Source organism: Pogoniulus pusillus, chromosome 6 (assembly GCF_015220805.1).
Source record: "Pogoniulus pusillus isolate bPogPus1 chromosome 6, bPogPus1.pri, whole genome shotgun sequence".
Taxonomy (NCBI): Eukaryota; Metazoa; Chordata; class Aves; order Piciformes; family Lybiidae; genus Pogoniulus; species Pogoniulus pusillus.
The window spans coordinates 14,911,624-14,932,243 of record NC_087269.1 but is presented as its reverse complement, the minus strand read 5'-3'; the positions used below and the strand labels follow the sequence as shown (position 1 = coordinate 14,932,243).

The window sequence follows — 20,620 nt, the reverse complement described above, 5'->3', positions numbered from 1 at the left end:
CCCCGCCGGGAGCCGGCGCCGCCCGAGAAGCGGCGAGCAGCAGAGCCTGCCGCTGACAGCTCTCCCGCCCGTCCCGGCTGCGGGCGGCGCTAGGACCGCACGGCGAGACCTCCCTGGCGGCGCCTGCGCGGGGCGGCCGGCGGCGCCTGCGCGCTGGGGCGGGGAGCGGCGGGGCCGCAGGTGAGTGCCGCGGGGCGGGGGGGGGCACGGCGCGCAGCCCCCGCGCTCTCCAAGGGCTGGGCCACGCCCCCCCGGCCCCTCCGCAGCGGCCGCCCCGGCCCGGGCTTGGGGTAGGCCGGAGGCACCGGGTCCTGGGGCTCTGGCGCCCCGGGGTGGGATGGTGGGGGTCCCCACGGGGCAAGGACGTTGTTCGCATGCAAAGGGCCTCGCCGGGAACTGGGGCCCGCTGAGCCGCCCGCCACACTGGGGTGCCTTGCAGTCCCCGCACTGGGAGCATTATGAAGTCTCCCTCGGCCTCTGGGTAGCCGGTGTCGGCGGCACCTTGCCGGGGGGAAGGAGTACGTTGAGGGGGACCGAAGCCTACTTTGCCACAGCCACTTCCGCCGACGGTGGCCCGAGGCTACGCCAGCGCACCTGGCGGGGCACCTTACTGCCTGCCAGCCCAGTCCCCTTCCAGGGCCTGGCCGCCCCCAGGAGCTTGGGGTGTGTGGCAGCGGTTTTGCACAAGTCTGTTGCTCAAGAAGTTGTCGCTGCCTGCCCGCCTGCAGCGCTGATGTTACCAGTAGCAGCGCGTTACCGCCGTGAGCGCCGCCGGGCGCCGTGCGGTGGGTGCTGCCCTGCCTGAGAAGGCCTCGAAGCAGGCTGGAGTTGCTCAGCCCTGTGGTTGTGCTTGTGCAGCTGCTCATGAGCCGCGTTATCAGCTGGCTGCTGAAACGCTTTGGGCTCCAGATAACTGTCAAAAAAAAAAGTGCAGGACCTATTTCTTTATCGCTGTTAATTCCGGTTTACATCATGGTCATGCAAGCCCTTGCCTTGGCAAAGTGAAGAGGAGCAGTAAACAGTGGCGAAAGAGCAGGATCTTATGCTGAATACAGAGGCAGCTTACCTTCCTCCAGAGGAAGCTTGCAGCCTCAGAACCCTGTTGCTTATATCACTAACAAAGTTTGCTCTTAAGCAGAGGCTGTAATCTAAATCTCTGATGAGAGCAAATTCGGGCTGAGCAGGTGGGTGGAATATGCAAAGCAGTAAGGTAATTTCGGTCACTGCGGTGCATGATTATTGCAGTTCACCTGCTGTTTGAGCTCTGGGAGGAAATGTGACAGAATTTTTAAGAGGAATTTCGTGGGGCACACATCAGTTTGGTTTTCCAGTAATAACAGCCTAATGCTTTGTGTTGCTTAGGGCACTTTTTGCTTTGTGAAAATAAGCGTCTGCAGGTGGGGTATATATAACATAAAGCTCTTAACCAGTTACTGGCTAGTGTGGGCAAAAGAAAAAGTGAGGCTTACATGAGCTGCTAGACTACTAAGTGTTTGTCTGCTCATCAGCCCAGCCCAGATGCCAGGCAGGCGTCCTCAGGAGGGTCAGCCTCTGCTGCTCAAAGTTGCTATATTCTGGCTCGCTCACGGTTTGTTTTTTGTTTGTTTTAGGACCTTATGCCTTCTTTTTTGTTTGCGTTTTTCCTCCTGAGTGCTTTTATCTGTATCTCAAATAGTGGTCACAGTGGTCCATATCTCAAGAATGTTACCTCTCTGCAGCTCTGCTTTCCGTATCTTGGTGTGGCTCTACTGTGCAGCTTCTTGGAATATAGCAGCTTCCTCAGCAATCGGAGCCAAGGTCACGCAGCTGCGTGTATTCAGCATGGGCCTTGGATCCTCACTGACAGCTGAAGCCATGGGAAAAGGCCAGGTGAAGGTTTCAGGAGAGTGTTTTTCTTCAGAAGGAAGTCATCTGAAGAGGTCTCCAAGTGGCATAAGCTTTTGTGGTTGGGAGTGTTGAGGCAGTGTGGAATATGTCATGGTGAACTGGGTGGGATGGATTCTGAAAGGCTTGACAAGTGAAAACCCAAGGAGACTTTCTGACATGAGAGCTGAATGATGTAATCAGGAAGACAGAAAGGAAGCATGAGGAAATAAAAAAGTTCATTTGAAAAAGTGTTGTGAGCAGGTGGAGATGGAAGCATGTGATGCTTGTCTAGATGATAGGAAGAAGTTTAGTTGCTGCTATGAAGCTGGTGGTCTGGGTGTTGTTTTAACCAGATGTAAAAATGAAAGGCAATTATGGATGAAGTGTTAAAAATGTAACTTGGATGTTGCTCTTTTGTATCATTACTAAAGCAGGTGTAGGAGTTGGGGGTGGTCTGTGGCTGTATTTGCATTAGGAAGCTGCTTTTGCTGTTTTTCAGTGCGGGGTAAGTAGTAGTAGAACTTTGTACTGTGCAAAATCACATATACCACTAATGCTGTGCGTGAGATGGAAGGCCTGGCTAATAATGCATGTACTGGGACTGTGATGGAGATTATGTTGCTTGGTTCTGCAGAGAAAGAAGTAGGATTTTGTGCAGGTTTTTGTCATCAGTACACCCTCTGAAGCTGTTTCTCATTGGATAGTTCGTGGAAGGAGCCTAGCGATTCTGACAGATGAATCTGAGGCCTGTGTGCTTTGAGTGTTGCCGTTTGCCTTGTTGGTGGGTTGGGCACCTTACAGTTGTAAATGAAAGTACAGTGTGAGCAGTTGTCATTTCATTGACAATATATAAATAAGGTTAAGAATAATTGCAATATAAAAGCACTATGGATATACTAACATAAACCCTAACCACCAACACAAGAACTGGTGGAGAATAAGGTGCAAGAGAGCTTATAGCAGGAATTTGGTCCTGATGGTTGCTAAAGCCTTGATGAAGTCTAGCCCAGCATGTTGCTCTGTTTCCACTAGTGGGCTGCTAGGCTACTGCTGGTTGCCCTGGGCATTTTAATACTGCAGCTTGAACTAGGTCAAGGCACTATTTATGCATCAGGATTCACAGGCTCTTGTGCTGGGTGCAGATTGCCTATTGCTACCTATGTTTTAACTAACGGAAGCTGTGTTTTAACTGCTCAAGTCTTATACTGACTTTAGAGATTTGTCACATGGATGAAGCTTCTCCTAGAATTTCATTGAAGAGTTTAACGACTATTTGGCTGATAAGGTGTTGCTTTAGAAACTCTAGGTTAGCTTTTAGGCAGAGGTTTATCAACCCTTCTCTTGCATGATCAAGATAATTTTTGAACAACTTTTCTTTGGATTTGATACACTTGGAAAACATCTTGAAAGGCAAAGCATGATCACACTGGATCCCAATTGTATGCAATTGGTGGTGGGGATAATTACTACCCTTGAAATATTTCAACAGATTAGTCCATTTTTGATAGCAGTGACAAGTCAAGAGATACTAGATTGCAGAAGCAAAAGTGTCTTGGTTCTTACTCAAGGGACTGAGGTCCAGGATTTACAAACTACTATAGAACATGCAATTTGCACTACTTTTTTTTTCAGATGAGGAATAAATGGTTTTCTAACTAAGTCAATATGTGGAAATAATATTTTCTCATCTGTTTGTTTTCTCTTTATTTAGCCAAGAAGTGTTACAGTGTCTTTTTTTTTTTTGAGGTGGCCTACTCAAGTACACTTACTGGTGCCTGGCTGTATGTAGGGCTTGTGTGTCCAGGTTTATTGGCTTGAGGCAACTAAACACAAACTACAGTGATTGATGGGCTGCATACAAGATTACAGAAGTGACAAGATTTGGATGCTTGCATCATTGTAATGTAGATGTACGTTAGTGTAATGTTGTCTGCATAAGGTCATCTATGGAATAATAAATGTGTACAGGAGCTGAGTGACAGTGTGGAGCAGCCATAGTTCTCAAAGTGGACAAAGTCTTTGAGTAAACTTCAAACTCAAAATGTTAGGTTCGTTTTTCCCGTGGATAGTCTAATAAAAAGCTAACAGATGTGTTCTTCAGAATGTCACATGTTTGGCTGGAATCTCTGTTATGAGTTCTGGAATGAAGTGAATAGGAGGTGAATGGTTGAATGTGGCCCATCCCTTTCTTCCTGAGTAGATCAGCTGATCCCAGGGTTGATGACAGATAAAGCAAAAGTTTACTTGAACTTCTCTCTGCCATGGCTTTTATCTTCCTGCCTTTGAGCTATCAGGACTCATGCTCTGTTGAGGTTTCTTTTAGTTTCAGCAAAGTACTTGTGATTCTGAAAATCCACGTGTTTCTCTTGGTCCCAAGGGGTAGCATTCAGTGACTACAGCAGGATTCACTTAGCAGCATGTATTAATGGGACTGACCTATTGACAGAATAAATTACCCATTTGAACCTAACACGTGGAAAATGCACTGGTGCTTTTAAAGTGTGATGTGTTTAAAGGATAATTGTTAACTATATTCAGTGTTGTTCTTATAAGCTGTCGTGACATCCTGATAATTTCACATCTCTACATCTTCTTTATTAAGTATTTTGTGCATTTAACTGTTGTTCTATGCAGCTGCCCAGAAGGTCCCCATTAGCAAAATGTGTTTTCCTTTTCCTGTCTTTATGACATCTAGAAAATGTTATTGCATAAAGAGAAAAGAAAAAAACATTTGTTCAGTCAGAATAGGTCATGAAACAAACCCAGCCTGATAAAGCATTGGCATGAAAGGCAACTTTTACTTTTCCTCCCCATGCTCCTCAGTTTGCTCATTTGTAGTGCAGCAAATTATAAACAAGAACATTATTTAATCTTTGCCTCCAGCAGTCTTTGTATGTAGTCTGTGTTAGCTTTGGTTAAGAGAATATGAATCCCAAACCCCATTTTGATAGAAACTAGAATTTTCACTTGATCACATGGTCCTTTTGATGCTCACCCAGCATCAAGCCTTTGTGTCTTGTGGGATTTAGATTTTTCTCTCTTTCTAGAAATGCAGGAAAAGTGCTAAAATGCAGCTCTCAAAGTCCAGGGATTAAGCAGAGTGTATTGATCCCTTCCCATTCACGTACACATTTCATGTGGGAACACTGACCTGGAAGCACTGAGAGTTAGTTTATTAGTTTTGACATTGGGATTTGTTAGCTGTAATTCAATGAGAAGCACGCTGATGGATGTGTTTGTATGCAGGGGCTGGCAGACTGCTTTAGGTTCAGAAACTTGGAATTCTAGCTGGGAAACTGTTTTGTGCAATCTCGGGTAAGATCTGCATCGCTAGGCTAAAAGTGACATTATTCTTGATTTGGCTTTTAATAGGTTTCTTTCTGTTAGGTGTCTAATTAGGTTTCTAATTAGAATAATGTCTTATTTCCCATGACAGTTTAAAAATAATGCAAAGCCTGTGAAAGAAGCTATCAGGATGATTGAATAATGTTTTCTGTTTGTTAGACAGAAACCTTTTTCCATCGTAGTTGCATCTATAGATCTGCTAGACTACAGGAATGATTTTTGTGTTTGCATAGGCTTGTGTTGGCAGTAGTTGATAAGCTTTCTTCTGGCAGTGCGTCCTGGGGCTGTTTCCACTTTCACCCCAACACATATACCACCCTTAACCAGCCAGCTGTGCATATTTCCTTTCTAGCAGGGCACCTTTCTCTATAAATCTCAGCTTTTCAGGCATGGGACCTGCTAACCTTTGTCCTACCCTCTGCTTTCCCATCCAAACAAAACTCCTTCACATCTAGTGGAGGGTTTTTTTGCAGCTGTGCTGTTTCTTCAGGTTCAAAGAAGTTTTACTGCCACTTAGGGAAGAAAGGTTTATGGCTCAAGGGATGACTGTCTGCAGAAGTGGCTCTGGGAGCTTGGCTGTCCTGAGAAAATTTTTGTAGTTTTAAGGCAGTCAAAAGTTGTCTGCAGTGGGAAAAATGTGGAATAGATCTGGAACTGCTCTTGCTGGAATTTGTTCTTTGAGCGAAGGGCAGACATAATGATGCTGTGATTGTGAAAGGGGTTCAGGCAGTTAGGAGACTAAATCTAAAACTGTCTCCATGGCAGCTAGCTTAGAGGGCTCTGGGGTCTGTCTGCTGTGTGATGACTGCAGTGAACTTGCTACTTTATGCATAATTTAGTATGCCTGAGTGCAGCTACCACAAGAGCCTGCCCATATTTTTCTGGAGCATGACTTAAACTTAAGTCTCTGCCTGAGGTATGCTGCTGCCTTTTGTGTAGTTACCCTTAGAGGTGTGGAAGAACGGTTGGGAGCTCAGTGATATGAGAAGGGGTGGCATTTCCTTTCTGCTGAATACCTCTGACCATGCTACAGTGATAGAGGAGGTTAGAACAGTGCTAGAACTGTGATGCTTGCCAGAAAAAAAACAAACCAACATCCCAGCCTGTTTGAAATTAATACATATTTGCAAGTTAAGAGCAGTGATGTGCTTTGTAGCATCAGGCATGAGGTTGATAGTACTTGACAGGTCAGGTCAGGACTCTCAGCCCCTAAACTAGGTTGAATGTTCAGGACTACAGCTGTGGCTCTTACTTTTTTCCTAACAATTTTTTAATAAAGATACTTCCTATGTTTTTAATAGGATAAGCAGTAAGCTTGAGATGCCAGTTAATGAGAGCAAACCCTGTTTGTATTTGCAGAAAACCTTTTGCTGTCAGATAGAGCAGAAAATTAACTTGTGGGGGGAAAAAAAAAATCCCTGCAGAGCTTCTCTCCTGTGTTTCTCCCCAAACTGGACCACTTCTGATGCTTTTGAGGCTGGGGTTCTTCTCTGGCTTGACTGGCAAAGCAGCTGTCACAGCTGTTGGGATGCCAAAGTGCAGAGGTAGAGACAAGTGAGGGTGCTTTAGGGAGGCTTTGCAGCCAAACGTTTCCTAACCTTGGGCCCTATCTCCCGAGTGCAAAAGCAGAATTTGAAACACTTTGGTAGGCAGCAAATTAAAGAAATGAGAAGACTTTTTTTAAAGTGGTTTTGGAAGCTTTTTGTCACAAGGTGCCCTTGAGGCTTGACCAGTGTCAACAAGGACTGGATATCCATTTGACAGCTACTACAGTTCACGCAGTGAGCTTAAAATATGCCTCCTTTTCTAGATGTAAACTGTGTTGGTCTGGGTCATTAATCAATTTCTAGCAGAGAAGAATTAAGAAAATTTATTCATAAGGAGCTTATTCTTTATCTGCCTGTCTGGACTTTTGCATCTTTGAAATGGTATATAAGGCCAGATGGGACCTTTGATCTGATTTCTTATCTGATGTAGTTATTAAAGCCCCTACTTTCAGCTCATGAGAAACTATTAGTATTTCAGTGCAGTGAAAAAGCCTTTCTTGGTTGGGGCAGGCTGGAAAGTTTCCATAGCCTTTTTTATCTATTCTTACCTTCAGGATATATAAAGCATGGCCCAAGCAGAGAAGAAAGGTGGCCTGCTCCGGAAGTCTTCAGCTTCCAAGAAGCCATTGAAGGAGAAAGTTGTGTTGATGTATGATGAGATTTTCACGGTAAGGACCTGAGCATCATTTCTTCTAAAGTGTTGTGTTAGCTTTTCTTGTGCTGAGGGCTCTGTGTGGGGAATTCTTTTGCCAAGGTGTAAGGACTGCACAGCCTAGGCACCCACTTCAGGCTCTCCTACTGTCATGCAGAGCTCTGCATTCTACTTTCTTCCTTAGTGTCACCTTGCCCTTGTGTCTACCAGGATGATTTATGGTCTATGAGAAGCCATGGCTTCTGAAGCTACTACAAAATAACAAGCAGAGGCATCCTAATTGAGAGTTGCTTCTGTTTCTGAGAGTCTGCATATACAGAATTCCATACAGTCAGATCACTTGGTCATCCAGTGGGATGCTGCTGCCGTGGTGTCCACAGCCCTACCACATCATAACAAGGCAAGCAGGAGTGAGGTGCAGCAAGGAGAGTAGATGAGCAGCAAAATCATCAACTGTATTTGATTTTCTAAGGGAATCTTTTGTTTTGCTGCATGGTGAGAAGACTACATTACCATTTTGGCGAGCACATGGAGAGGGTTCCTTCAAGAAGTCTTGCTGAGAAAAGCCAGATATGGTCTTATTTATATAGATGCTACTCATGACAATGATTTTCTTTAAATTCTGCCTGAATGATTTCCTCTTGTTTGCTTTCATAGCTGTTCCTTTTTCTTTCAGACAGAGGATCCCAGTAAATGCAACCCTAGGTTTTGGGAGGAGCTGTTTCTCATGAAGGTAACAGGCCTTGAACATCCTCTGATTTGCTGCTGCTGTTCTGCCTAAAAAGTGGCAGCCTGTCAGAGCAAGGACTTAAGTTTCTAAGGTGTCAGTGGTTGTGTAACATGCATGAACTGCTTCTTAACCTGACAGGTCAACTTGGAATATCTAGAAGGCAAGCTGGAGGCTCTGGATGGGGAAGAGTTAATGAAGATAAAAGATAACATCAACTGCTTGTTTCAGCACTGCATCCAGGCACTGGGTGAGGAGCACCCAATCAGAGTGGTCAATGCATTGCAGGTACCATGCTGAGAGACAGGAAATGCTCTCTTTTGCAGGCAGTGTATTTGCTGCTGGTATCAAACATCTAGTATTTATTTCTTTGCTTCTGAGGAGAAGTGATGTCTACAGAGTAGTTGCTACTTGTTATCTGAGGTTATAAACTTTCTTAACCTCTTTAGTCTTTGAAGAACAATAGCTTGTTTCAGAATTCAAGAGTTTCTGGTGATGCAGGACGAAACAATGGATGGACAAGAGGGGGCTTGCTCCTGCTGCAGGCTGTCAGTATGGGGGCTCAAGTACTCTGTGTAGATTTGTCTCATCTGCTTTTTCCCATTGTTCCTCATTTCAACCTCTCTTTTTAATTTCCATGTGAGTTGAAGGCATCTTCAGAATCAAGTTCTGAAGAAGTGAAATTTATGCAGGGCACTGTCTCTGATGATTGCTTCCTAATTGAAAGCTGTGAAGAACTGACATTCAGGATTAATAGCCATTTTCCTGCAGGTTCCTTCTTGCCAAAGCTATGCTGTCTTGTGTCTTATCCAGAAGACTCCCCTCCTCAGTCTTGATATATGATGTTATTAGTCCACAGGCTGATTCGGTGAATGCATTTGTCTGATCTTTTCTCAGCTGGAGATAGTGGACAGGCAGTAAGCTGAGAAAAGTTGATTTTAAAATAGAACATTTACACCTCTGATACACAGTCTTGCATTTCGTTGTTGTTATTATTTATGAAATTAGAGTGAAGGGATGCTATTAAATAAGGTAGCTGTTCTACAGACAATCTAGCAAGCCCTGAATTCCCAAGCTTGTATTCAGCCTTTTGATGAAAGTTAGGCCAGGACTCAGGTTTGGAGTCTGGTGTGTGAGTGTAAAGAGGAACCAGGCAATATCTCCTAAGCCTGAGCTGGACGAGCATGCCTTAGATCAGACTCCATTCACATGGAGGGTGATCCTGAAGCCAGAACTTTAAGCAGTCTTCTTGAGAATGGTCATGGTGACCAAAGGTTTTTGTAGTACAGTATACATCCTGTCTCTCTACAGTTGTGAAAAGAAGGCTGTCTGCCTTACCTGTTTGCTTGTGTATGGTTCTAGAGGCTTGCTGATTCTTTGAGGTTTGCTTGTCTTCAGCTTTACATCTTCTGAAACTTTTCCCAGGCGAATTTAAACTGGAGTCTATAACTGCAGTGGTTGTATTCCTGCTTGCTCCCCTCTTCACAGGCCTGAAAGGTGCCTTATGACAAAAGTCACAACATATTCTCTTGCAGCAAATGAGATATTTGCTATCCTTACACTTCTCAGAGTGCCTGCTGGAAGCATTGTATGCTGACACCTCTGTGCTGCCGGGGAACTGGCACAAATCGGTTCATCCAGTTGTCTGCAACAGGAAATGTGAAGGAGGTCACATTTGGTGGGAAGGTTCTTTTTTAGGAAAGTTAACCTCTGTAGCAGCCTTAGAGACAATTTTCTTTTGACAAAGAAACAGTTTATTGGTCAAAGTCAGTAGGGCAGTGTGGTAACCAAACAGAAATTTGCACTCTGTAGAAGCCGTATCTGCTATATGCACAGGCACAATGTCATAAGCTCTGTTGTCTGGATGCTGTGTGTTTTGGTATTCTTGAAGTGAGAAGCTAATCTGGAAAGCTCTAAGGTACATCTGTCCATATTTTGGACACTGCTACTGCCTTACAGTTTCCTGATCAGCATTTCTGGCCTCAAAGGCACCTGTAGCTGTTTTCCAGGGATTGTGGTCCTATCTAGTACAAACTGTTTCTGCACAGAAGAAGCAGTGATTATCTTTCCTCAGAATGCTGTGAAATGAAGGGGTGAGCAAAGAGGAAAAATTTGGACAAATAAATTCTTCTCTCTCTTTTTTTCAAATTTTGGTCATCTAAGATCCTCCTTAGAAACAACAGAGGTGGAGGAGAGGTCAGATGAAAAGTCAGGCTTCCAAGCTGATGGTATTAATTTAAATATCTGTGCTTTGCCAGTGTTAGGAGAGGGTCTTAGAGTGGTCTTTGTTACTGAGTTGTAGGTGTTGCTTTATATCTTGCTGTCTGATTCTTTTTACCTTTACAGACTTTGTGTGCGTTGATTAGGGGTGTCCATCAGAAGAACAAATCCACTTCTGGCTTTGACATCATCAACATGCTTGTGGGTTTTGATAAAGCAGAACTATGTATGAAGGTAAGGCCTTAACAATGTAGAGAAGCAGCACAGCAACCATGTTTCATGGCCAGTGATTTTTAGACATGTCTACCAGGAGGCAGCTTTTGGGGGACATGTTCTAGCCACTTGTTAGAAACAGCTGCCTGAAGTTCTTTACCTGCTAGTTGCACAAAGACACCTGGGATCTCCATGTTTGTTATACAAGAGAGCACTTTTCCTGTGCAGTCATTGTGAAAGAGAAATCTGAACACCAGAAGAGGGCTGTCACAGGCCTTTAGGACCTAGTATTGAACCTCTTACCTTGTGCTTAGTTTTTAGCAGGCAGTTATATCCCATGGACTCGCTTTCCCACCAGCACATACACTGTTTTAAACTTAACTTGAGGTTCTTTGCTGTGAAGGTGCTGAGTTTTGGGAAATGGCCAAGTAATCAGTGATAAAGGCTGAATTCCTCTTGTGTCTTCCATCTCTCTACAAAAAGTAATCATTTTGCATCTCTGCAAGTAGGAGTACGTTTGTGAAAAGTACTTAGCCTATCAGAACTACATTTTTCCTCTAAGAATATCTATGCTACCTGTAACTTAGTATTTGGAAACCATTTATTTGTGAATATCTGACAAACAGCTATATACAGCATCTATTTTTAATTGTAACTAATTTATCTACTGTTAAACTGGAGGTGTGCCACTTACAAAAACATCCATGGTGCCTAGAAGTAAAATGCAGTACTGGAAGAAGGAAGTGCTAATATTACTGTCTTGCAAAAGAAAAGGGAGATCTCATTTGTAGAGCTCAGTATTGCTTTGTGAGTAAAATCTATTATGTGTATACACATCTAGAGAAAACGCTTGGAGAATGATCCTGGTGTTGTGCTTGCAGTCACTATGGAGATCTTCTTGTGGCCTTCTAGCATCTGAAGTGGGCTACAAGAAAGCTGGTGAGGGACTTTTTGGAGTAGTAATAGGACTAGGGGGAGTGGAGTCATGATGGTTTGGGTGTTACCTGGCCCCCACACTTTGGAAATCACCCAGATTAGACTCAGCTGGCTCTGGAAGTTTGAATGAAGCTTATATTTACAGCTTAGCTCAGTATACAAGCAGATATTTACAGTACATACAGTTTATATACAGAAACACACAAGGTGAAAGATAATGCAGAAACACAACAGCCCTCCCAGAAACCTGAGTCCCCAGGAGGGGCTCCCAACCACCCTTCCACCTTCTCCCACCCCTCTACCTTACCCCAGACATTGCCTTGTGCCCCAAGGAAGAATGGAGGTCGGCCAGGGGAGTTAGGAAGCAAGTGGATTAATCAGAGAGACGGAGGGTGAGGTTAGAGAGAAATGCAGCTCAGAGCTAAGGCTGTGCTTGAACTCCCTTATCTATGTTTATACTCTTGTTCTTATACATCTCAGCAAGCTTATGAGTGAAGTAGACATCACCACTGTTTCCCTTTCACAGCCTGTAATCTAGTTCTTCTCACCAAAGCAGTCTAGCTAGCTTCAAACTATCACAGGACCAAAACTGGAAGTGGGTAAATTCGGGTTGGATGTTAGGAAGAAGTTCTTCACCATGAGGGTGGTGAGACACTGGAACAGATTGCCCAGGGAGATGCTGGAATCCCCATCTCTGGAGGTCTTTAAGGCCAGGCTGGATGGGACTCTGAGCAACCTGATCTAGTGTAAAGTGTCCTTTTGCCCGTGACAGGGGAGTTGGAACTGGATGAGTTTCCTTCCAACCTCGGCAATTCTGTGATTCTCTTAAATTAAATGTAGTTAACACAAAACAATGTTGAGACCCAGTAGTGTGAATGTAGCCATTATTGATCCAGTTATTGATTCTGGCAATAACATGGCTTTATATTGGTGCTGTTGCGTTTAAATCTCCCTGAAAAGTTTCTTGTTTGTGACAAACGTTGCAAATAATTTTAATTGCTTAATTGAACAGTTGCTTTCAAATGATGTGATTGTTCTTCTTTAGAATCTGATGGAGAGCTTGGATTCGCTGCTCTGTGCAGAAGGTTCTGAAAGCCTCAAAAGCTTGTGTCTGAAGCTACTCCTCTGCTTGGTGACGGTAAACAAATAGCATCTGCGAAATGACTTAAAGGCTTATATGGCTCACATCGTGGGGGCCGGAGCTGTCTCTAAACTTGAGCAGAGTGCTGTAGTGTGAAGCTTAAGGAAGGGGAAGAAATTGTGAATGAGAATAAGGTTCATCCCAGAATATGCATGCTTGATCTAACCACGGTGCCAGTACAGACACACAGTCCGTTTTCACCTTATAAGATAGGTGGCAGCTGGGGCAAAGACAGCAGAGGAAGGGAGTTTTTTAGGGGAAAGGGTTTTTAAGAAGTCCCAGATGACTGTAAAGGAAACAGAGGGGAGAGATGGAGGAAAGATAGGAAATTTGGAGTATATGAGTGGCGAGGATGTGAAGAATGAGGAAATTGGAATGAATGGCCACTCATCATCTCTTGGATGTGGTCAACTGTGAACTATTTTAGCTGTGATAAGAGATAAATTGAGTGTTGAGGTCTTCATTGCCCTGTTTGTGATGGGAGAATGCTCAGTGGGAGCATATGTGCCCTGTTTTCTCTCTGAGCCTCTTGTGCAGCAGCTTGCTTAACTGCTGATGACTTGTCATGCAGCTGTGTAAAATGTCAACCTGTAGAGGAAAGAGGGAATTCTTGGTATGTGGGTCATGCTTCTTGCCAGAGAGAGAGGGGTGGGAGGCAGGACAGATTTCTTTTACTTCATGTCTATCTCTGCTGCTAGTCACACCTTGACTTGCTGACTAAGTGTGAGATTCTGGATAAATGTGTCCATCTGGTAGCAGAACTCTTCTGTTCCCAACATGTGCCAGAGGCAGCTACAGCATCATGGGAGGCTTTGGGTGAAATTTTAAAACCTGTGTTTCTACTCAGGTGACAGATAACATTAGCCAGAACACCATCCTGGAGTATGTGATGATTAACAGCATATTTGAAGCTATTTTACAGGTAAAGATTCCTCTTTCTACTGCGAGGGCTCTTCTTCCATAGTGAGAGCTTTCAGATTTGCTTTTCAGCTTTCTCAGTGCAGCATAGGTGACTAGCACTATGTGTTGCTTCCATTCATAGCTGTCATAATTTTTTTTTTTCCTGAGAGGCTCTCTCCTCCTTACTCTAGTCTGTAGTTTTTAGTCACTGCTGAGTTTTTGAAGTATTTTAACTTAAGGCATCTGAGCATAAATAGAAGCCAAAGGGATTTCTGTGCTAACTTCACAGAGAATTCCTGTATTGAAGGAACTGTTTTGCAAAAGGCAGCCTGGAGATACTGAGAGTTTCTTTCCCCTGCTCTTTAGAAGTGGAACTGGGCTCAGGGAAACCCAGAAAACAGCATTGGTGATGCACTGAGATACTGTCCAGAGCTGTTGGAGATACATTTGCTCTTTATGCCCAGAAAGCCTATGTGCATCCTCTCTGCGATAAGCTTCTTTGTGTGGAGAACATTTTGGAAGCACCTGACACTCCCTCAGCCCTAAATATCCTCTTTCAATTAGGGCATAATTTGTTCTTCCATATACATTTCGTGGCCAAACACTGCCTGAGAGTCACTACAAGCTTCCTGAAGGCCTGATCAGCACCATGTGGTTATTTATTCCAGATCCTGTCCAGCCCGCTTAGTCGCAGGGAACATGGCTATGATGCTGTTGTCCTCCTTGCTTTGCTGGTCAACTACAGGAAGTATGAGGTAGGTACTCTTCTGGATAAGTGAAACATCACTTCTCTCTGCATCATAACTTATAGTGCCCTCTGGGTTATTAAGGCAGCCTACAGTATGAGTTTTTAGCAGCACTCACTATAACATTTGCCAGGATATCAGCAAAGAGCTGCACAAGTCTGGCAAGGCAGTCATACTATACTAACTCTGTCTCTGACATACATGCATAATCAAATGTGTGTGATAGACATAGATTCTTTTTGTGCAAGCATGAAAGAAATTGCCTGGGAAATTTGCATTTACTTCATGAAAGTACTGTGAGGAAGGTCCCTTTGAAAGAGTTACTGTTGTGCCGAACTTGCATGCTTGCCTTTGTGTGTGTGTGTGACTACAGTCATACATAATCTCCAAAGAAAAATGAGCTGTCAGTCATCTTGGGCTTCAGACTGAATTTGTGATTCAGAACCTGACTAGCAGACTAAAAGAGCACAGATCCCCAGAAGAGATGGTGAAGCTGTAACCAAAGAATGAACTGAAACATCACAGCTAGTATTTCCAAGAGAAGTCAGTCTCCTTCTTTGACTGATTCCTGTCTCGAAGGAGTTATTAATCTTTCTTATTCCAAACTGGTTATGCTAATTTGTGGTGTATTTCCATTTATTTCTGTTATTGTTTGGCTTGAAAAAGAAACATTTAAAATGTAAAAAAAACCCCACCTAATGTTGTTTTTAATTTGCATGAGGTATGATGATCAATGTTTCTTTTTCCATAATTAGGAATATCTTCATGTCTTAACTTAGATTGACAAAAAGATGGAAAGTGCTGGCATATCCCCTTCTCAACAGAGTTACTGGGAGGAGGCAGGCTCCAAAACCTAGCTGGCTTTATAATAGATTTTATTTTAAGTTACAAATAGACCTAGAGAATAGGCAAAGACAGGGGCAACATTTAGTGTTAGAAGTAATCCCTGTTAATTTCCTGTTCCTGTAAATGTTACCAGAATCACAAATTACAGGTTCTGGTCAATCTGGAGTTTCGTTTCAGTATATGACCATGAGAGGAAAGGGTTGGGAGTGATAAGGGTAGGGTTACTGATGAGGGCAGAGTGTAAAGATCAGAAGTCTCATTGCAGCAGGTCAAAGGATAGAGACCTGAGTAGTCCCATCTCTGAGCTATGGATCACTGTATACTATGGTTTATGTCCTTAGTAAGGTGTAGTGCTGTGAATACAAAGGAATTGTCCTCTGCTTTTTACAGTAGATTTCTGTAGAGTATTGAGTGCTTTGGTGATTGTTGTCCTAGATGTCTTCAAACAAGCACCCAAAAGAAATGGTTCTGGTGTTTAAAAAGTACAATGCAGCCTGAGGCAGATGTGTAGCAGGGGGAATTTCATCTTGAACAGTTCATCTGGCAAGATTGAAAGCAACTTGAAAGAAGGTTTCATATGACAGCTGCCTGACAGTGCCCTTTGTAAGCAGTGCTATAGCCAAAGCCTGTAGTAATGCACTCCTCATCTTTGTCCTTGAGTAGCTGCTTTCATTTGCTGTTCTTTGGCCTTTAGTGTCAGTTTGTTGGCTGTGTAGCTGTAGCATACTTTCATGCCTCAAATCCTTTAAATTTCTCTTTTTAGTTAACTGTTCTGCTGTTGATAGGTTCTCTTTTGTTCTCAACTTCACTGGTTGCTACATTGTGTTTCCAGCTGCTTGAGAAAATCTAATTAGGCTGAAAATTTGTTAGCTGACTATGGGTTTGTGCCTGTCTAATGTGGATACCACTGTGTTTTGCATCAGGATGTTCTTTCATGTTTTGGGGATGTGAATTTTGTAGTCTCCTCTTGAATTCCCTGGGGAATATCTGTCCACATTACCTTTGTAGCTGAGATCTGGGATGGCTCATTAATTTCTGTCCTAGGAGTGAAAATTATTTACATGCCTTTTGCATGGACCCTTTAAAGGAATGTCCTGATTTGAAACCTGGTAATTTTCAAAAGTCATTCCAGGTATATACTTAAGTCTTGAGTCAGAGAAGTTCTTCAGTCCTGATCTCAGAGAAAATATTTTTATCTTCATACTGTGTGAGAGAATCATAGAAGAGTAACTAAGTAGTTGAGTATATTCAGGGAAGTGGGGAAGCTCAGTGTGCACAAAAGGCTGCCAAACAAAATGTTGTGAGGAAGAGCAGTTATTTGATCCCTTTCTCAGTGTTTTAAGGGGTGGCTGCATTTGATCACTTTCTCAGTCTTTTAAGGAATTTCTTAACAAACCATAAAATCAGGTAGTGACTGAACAGATACTGTGACAATGTCGAGGTGGAAATTTCACTGCCTTGTGTTCAGCCTGCTAGAATTGCATATTGTGCCTTTTTCTAGGCAGAGCTGAAAGAAATTAGTCAAAATGTGGCTTTTTTTTCCTTCCCTTTGTGGACTTGTCTGCCAGCATGTAGTATATCTGACAGTCTTACCTCCACTTGCCTCTTCTTGATTTGTAGATGACTTTAGGTGTTGAAGAGACACTTTCTGACACTGAGGAGTCAGCAAATTAATCCTTTTTATTGTTGTAATTTAAAAAAAAAAGTCTTGCATAACTGAACTTATTTTAAGTAAATCTTCAACAAAAAGTGATTATTCAAACTCCAACTTCTGCAGGACAGCCTGCCTGCAGAGGAGATGGCCTTATCAAGGCTGGCAGCAAAGCTGCTGAATCATCCTTACTGAGGGGAAAAGTCTTGTGAGGGGTAACTGAGTGAACTCTGCCCTTCACTTGTATGTTAGAGGTGGAAATAAACTAAGCACTTAACGAAGGACTGTACATGGGTAACTGTTAATATTTTTTTTTCCTGCTTTCTTTTCCTACAAAAAAATTGTTTCCCAGTGGTTTGTGTTGAAGGTGAAGGTACATCTGGTGACACAGAGGAGATCTGCTCTATCCCAAACCTAAGTGTCTTCATATAATACTCCTATGGCATGTCTTGCCTGGGGCTTGCTTTAGAAGTGGCCTGGTAACGATCTCCTCACAGGTTACGCTTTCACTTCTATGAGATTGTTGGTATCTGTTCTGGAGTGTGTTAGGAGGATCATGTCCAGCAGGTTGAGGGAGGTTCTCCTCCTCCTCTCTACTCTGCCTTGGTGAGACCTCACCTGGAAAATGGTGTTCAGTTTTGGGCTTCCCAGTTCAAGAGGACCAGGGATCTAATTGAGAGAGTCCATCTATGGAGGTGACTAAGGTGCTGGAACACTGTCCTGTGAGGAGAGACTGAGGGACCTGGGGCTTTTTGGTTTGGTGAAGAGTTAGAGGGAATCTAATCAAAGTTTGTAAATATCTGAGGGCTAAATGTCAAGAGGGAGGGGACAGGCTCTGCTCAGCTGTGCCCTGTGATAGGACAAGGGGCAATGAATATAAACTGTGCACAGGAAGTTCCACCTCAACAGGAGGAAGAACTTCTTTACTTAAGGGTCACATAGCACTGGAACAGGCTGCCCAGAGAGATTGTAGAGTCTCCTTCTCTGGAGACTTTGAAGACCTGTCTAGATGTGTGACCTGCACTATATTCTATGGTCCTGCTCTGGCAGGGGGGTTGGACTCAATAATCTATGGAGGTCCCTTCCAACCCCTGACATCCTGCGATCTAATGGTTAGAGCGTGGAGGACATCTTGAGTAGTACCAGATGCTAGGAGTTTGTGTCTGTACCTTATCACTGCTGGGAAGATCTTTATATAGCAGTGTTTGCTATGTGGTAGCAGTGATAAAAGAAGACCTGAGTTCTCTGAAGAGCTAAGAATGCCATCTACAACTACCTGAAGGGAGGTTGTAGCCGGGTGGGGGTCGGTCTCTTCTCCCAGGCAACCAGCAACAGAACAAGAGGACACAGTCTCAAGTTGTGCCAGGGGAGGTATAGGCTGGATGTTAGGAGGAAATTCTTCACAGAGAGAGTGATTTGCCATTGGAATGGGCTGCCCAGGGAGGTGGTGGAGTCGCTGTCCCTGGAGGTGTTCAAGAAAAGACTGGATGAGGCACTTAGTGCTATTGTCTGGGTGATAGGTTGGTTTGGATCATCTTGGAGGTCTCTTCCAACCTGGCTGATTCTGTGATGTTTTTTTCCGTTCTTTCTGGAGGCAGGTGGAGGCAGGCACTATTTCTGTTTGTATAACTGCTTCCTTGATGCATTTTGAAGTTCTCATCATGCCTATCAAGGCTGTTGCATGTTTCTGCCTGTTGTGGAGAGGAAGGCCTGACTTACACTTGCAGAACTTCTGCTGCGGTTCCCAGTGAGAAGGGAAACTGAACCTTGAGACAGCAAGGTTAGAACAGGGAAGTGGGAAGGACTTAGGGGTGCTTGTACAAGTTGCACATTACTGACTTACATCATAGATATGCACACTAATGCTCATAGACAATGACTGGAACAGTTTGCTCTCAGGGAGGGGCAGGAGCAAACTGCACACCCTGTGGGCAGCACAGGAAATACTCTCAACATGCTGGTACAGACTGACGTGCTTGTGCGAGATGCTTGTCCCATGCAAGGCAGTGTGGTGTGGGTTACACTGGTCAGCCACCTGCCTGCTGCTTAAGGAGTTGGGGAAGCCTAGAGGGGGCATGGAATGTGTCAAGGTGAATGGAATGCTTCTGACAAGGATTAAACAGACTTCTGCAGTCACGGAAATGACGATTGGAAAGATAAAGGGCAGAGATCTGGAGAAAGCTAGGCCAGTTTCTTGACCCTTTCAGCCGTGCACTGATGACATCGTGCTGCCATGAGACAGGAGACATGGAGCATGCATCTTGGAGAGCCAAGGGCAATAGGAGAATGAAAAGTTGTTTGTAGACCAGAGATGACAGCAAACCTACTCCCCCTTCTTTCCTATGATGGGACAGAGTGTATGACTAGGTCTCAGAGCAGTCTGGTGGTGTTGATCAGCAGTTAGCTTATTCCTCACATCTGGGAGTTTGGATAACCCTGCAGCCTCTAATCCACTGTAGCTCTGCTGACCATTGCCTGTAACAACCACGTCACTTTTATTGCTCATGAGTCATGGGCTGGCCTCTCTTCTGGCTGTGAGCTGTGGTGTGGAAACTTTTACTTCTGTATTGAGAGAACAAGAGAGTGACTGAAATTAGCAAAACCAAGGTGTATTTACAAGGATTAATTGTAATCAGATTTTAATAATAAATTGTGAAACTTGGTTTTGTTTTCCCTTCTGAGGGGAAGCCTGCTTGTCCAGAGAGGACCATATATTGTTACTCATTTGGAGCCTCTGCTCCAGCCTTGAGATGTCTTTACATGCTTCACGCACAGACAGACTGAGTTTTCTGTCTGAGACACCAGACAGGACTGTGTGCTGCTAGAGGCAGGCTGACATACTGAGCGAGCCTTGGTCTGTTCTGATCAGTTTCTTTTCTGAACCACAAAGAAAGCCTCATCCTCCCAAAGCAGGGAGTAATCATGAGTGATGTCTTTTTGATCAGTCTCACTTTCACTGTGCCGTCAAGCTGCGGGTATGTGGTAACTGTGACTTGTAGGGTTGTGTCTGATGCGTGCTTTGTGTTTTATGCCTCCCATCCACTTTGGACTTAATACAGAGAGCCTTTTATTCTCAGTCCTGATTTCAAATCATCTTTCTTTGTTTAGCATTGACATATACAACCAGGAAAAACAAATGTGCATTGCTAATCCAAAATGCATCCTAAATTATTAGCACTTCTCTTCGTAGATGAAGCCTGTGTGCTTTGTTCAGCTGAGTTTAAAGAATTTATATTGTTCAGAGCCTCAGTGGGGTGAACTCTGAAAGCGTTGAGCTCTAACCCCAGCAGCAGATGAGTCTGTAACATTGTTTTGCCTTCCTGGGTTCTGCTTCCTTTAAGCAATCTTTGCAGGGTGTTGCAGTAAGAAGATAGCAGAATGCTGAGGTTCAGTCCCTGCTTCACTGCTTGTTCCTGCTGCATAACAGTGTGTGTGTCACAGATAACAGTCTTGCAGGACAGCTGCTCTGCTTTCAAGACTGACAGATGATCTAGCAACGGAGCAGAGACTCCCTCAATAAAATCATGAGGCTGCCTGACTGAGCCAGTAAGGAGAAGCTGTTCCAGGTGTGGCGGCCTTAGTGTGTGCTGTGACTGCTGTTGCTTTGTGTGTATTCTGCTTTGTGGAACAGGAGAGAGATTCTTCTCAGGTGGCAAATTTGGGAAGATAAGGGTAGGTTTTTTTGCCTCTGAACATAAAACAGTTTTCTTTTTTATCTTCTCCCCTGCCACTGAGCAGTCAGTGAATCCCTACATTGTGAAGCTCTCCATCGTAGATGATGAAGCCACGCTCAATGTGAGTATTTGATTCCTCTGCACTGCTAGGGATGC

At 43.9% G+C, this 20,620-nt stretch overlaps 1 protein-coding gene across 11 annotated transcripts in view; it reads left to right on the top strand.

The window, feature by feature from the left end:
* The first annotated feature begins 158 nt into the window (after positions 1–158).
* ARMH3 (armadillo like helical domain containing 3) overlaps positions 159–20,620 on the top strand; it is a 156,373-nt gene continuing 135,911 nt past the window's right edge. For 5 of the 11 annotated variants that reach the window (XM_064144546.1, XM_064144553.1, XM_064144555.1 and 2 more), the window contains exons 1-9: positions 225–1,869; positions 7,313–7,426; positions 8,087–8,143; positions 8,279–8,425; positions 10,484–10,591; positions 12,552–12,644; positions 13,495–13,569; positions 14,216–14,302; positions 20,529–20,585. In XM_064144546.1, coding sequence (XP_064000616.1) covers positions 7,325–7,426; positions 8,087–8,143; positions 8,279–8,425; positions 10,484–10,591; positions 12,552–12,644; positions 13,495–13,569; positions 14,216–14,302; positions 20,529–20,585 — 726 coding nt within the window. In that variant the 5' untranslated portion in view covers positions 225–1,869; positions 7,313–7,324. Of the gene's footprint in view, positions 181–211; positions 1,870–1,897; positions 1,920–4,827; positions 5,182–7,312; positions 7,427–8,086; positions 8,144–8,278; positions 8,426–10,483; positions 10,592–12,551; positions 12,645–13,494; positions 13,570–14,215; positions 14,303–20,528; positions 20,586–20,620 lie in introns of those variants that run through there. The other 6 variants (XM_064144550.1, XM_064144549.1, XM_064144547.1 and 3 more) reach the window with 6 other exon arrangements.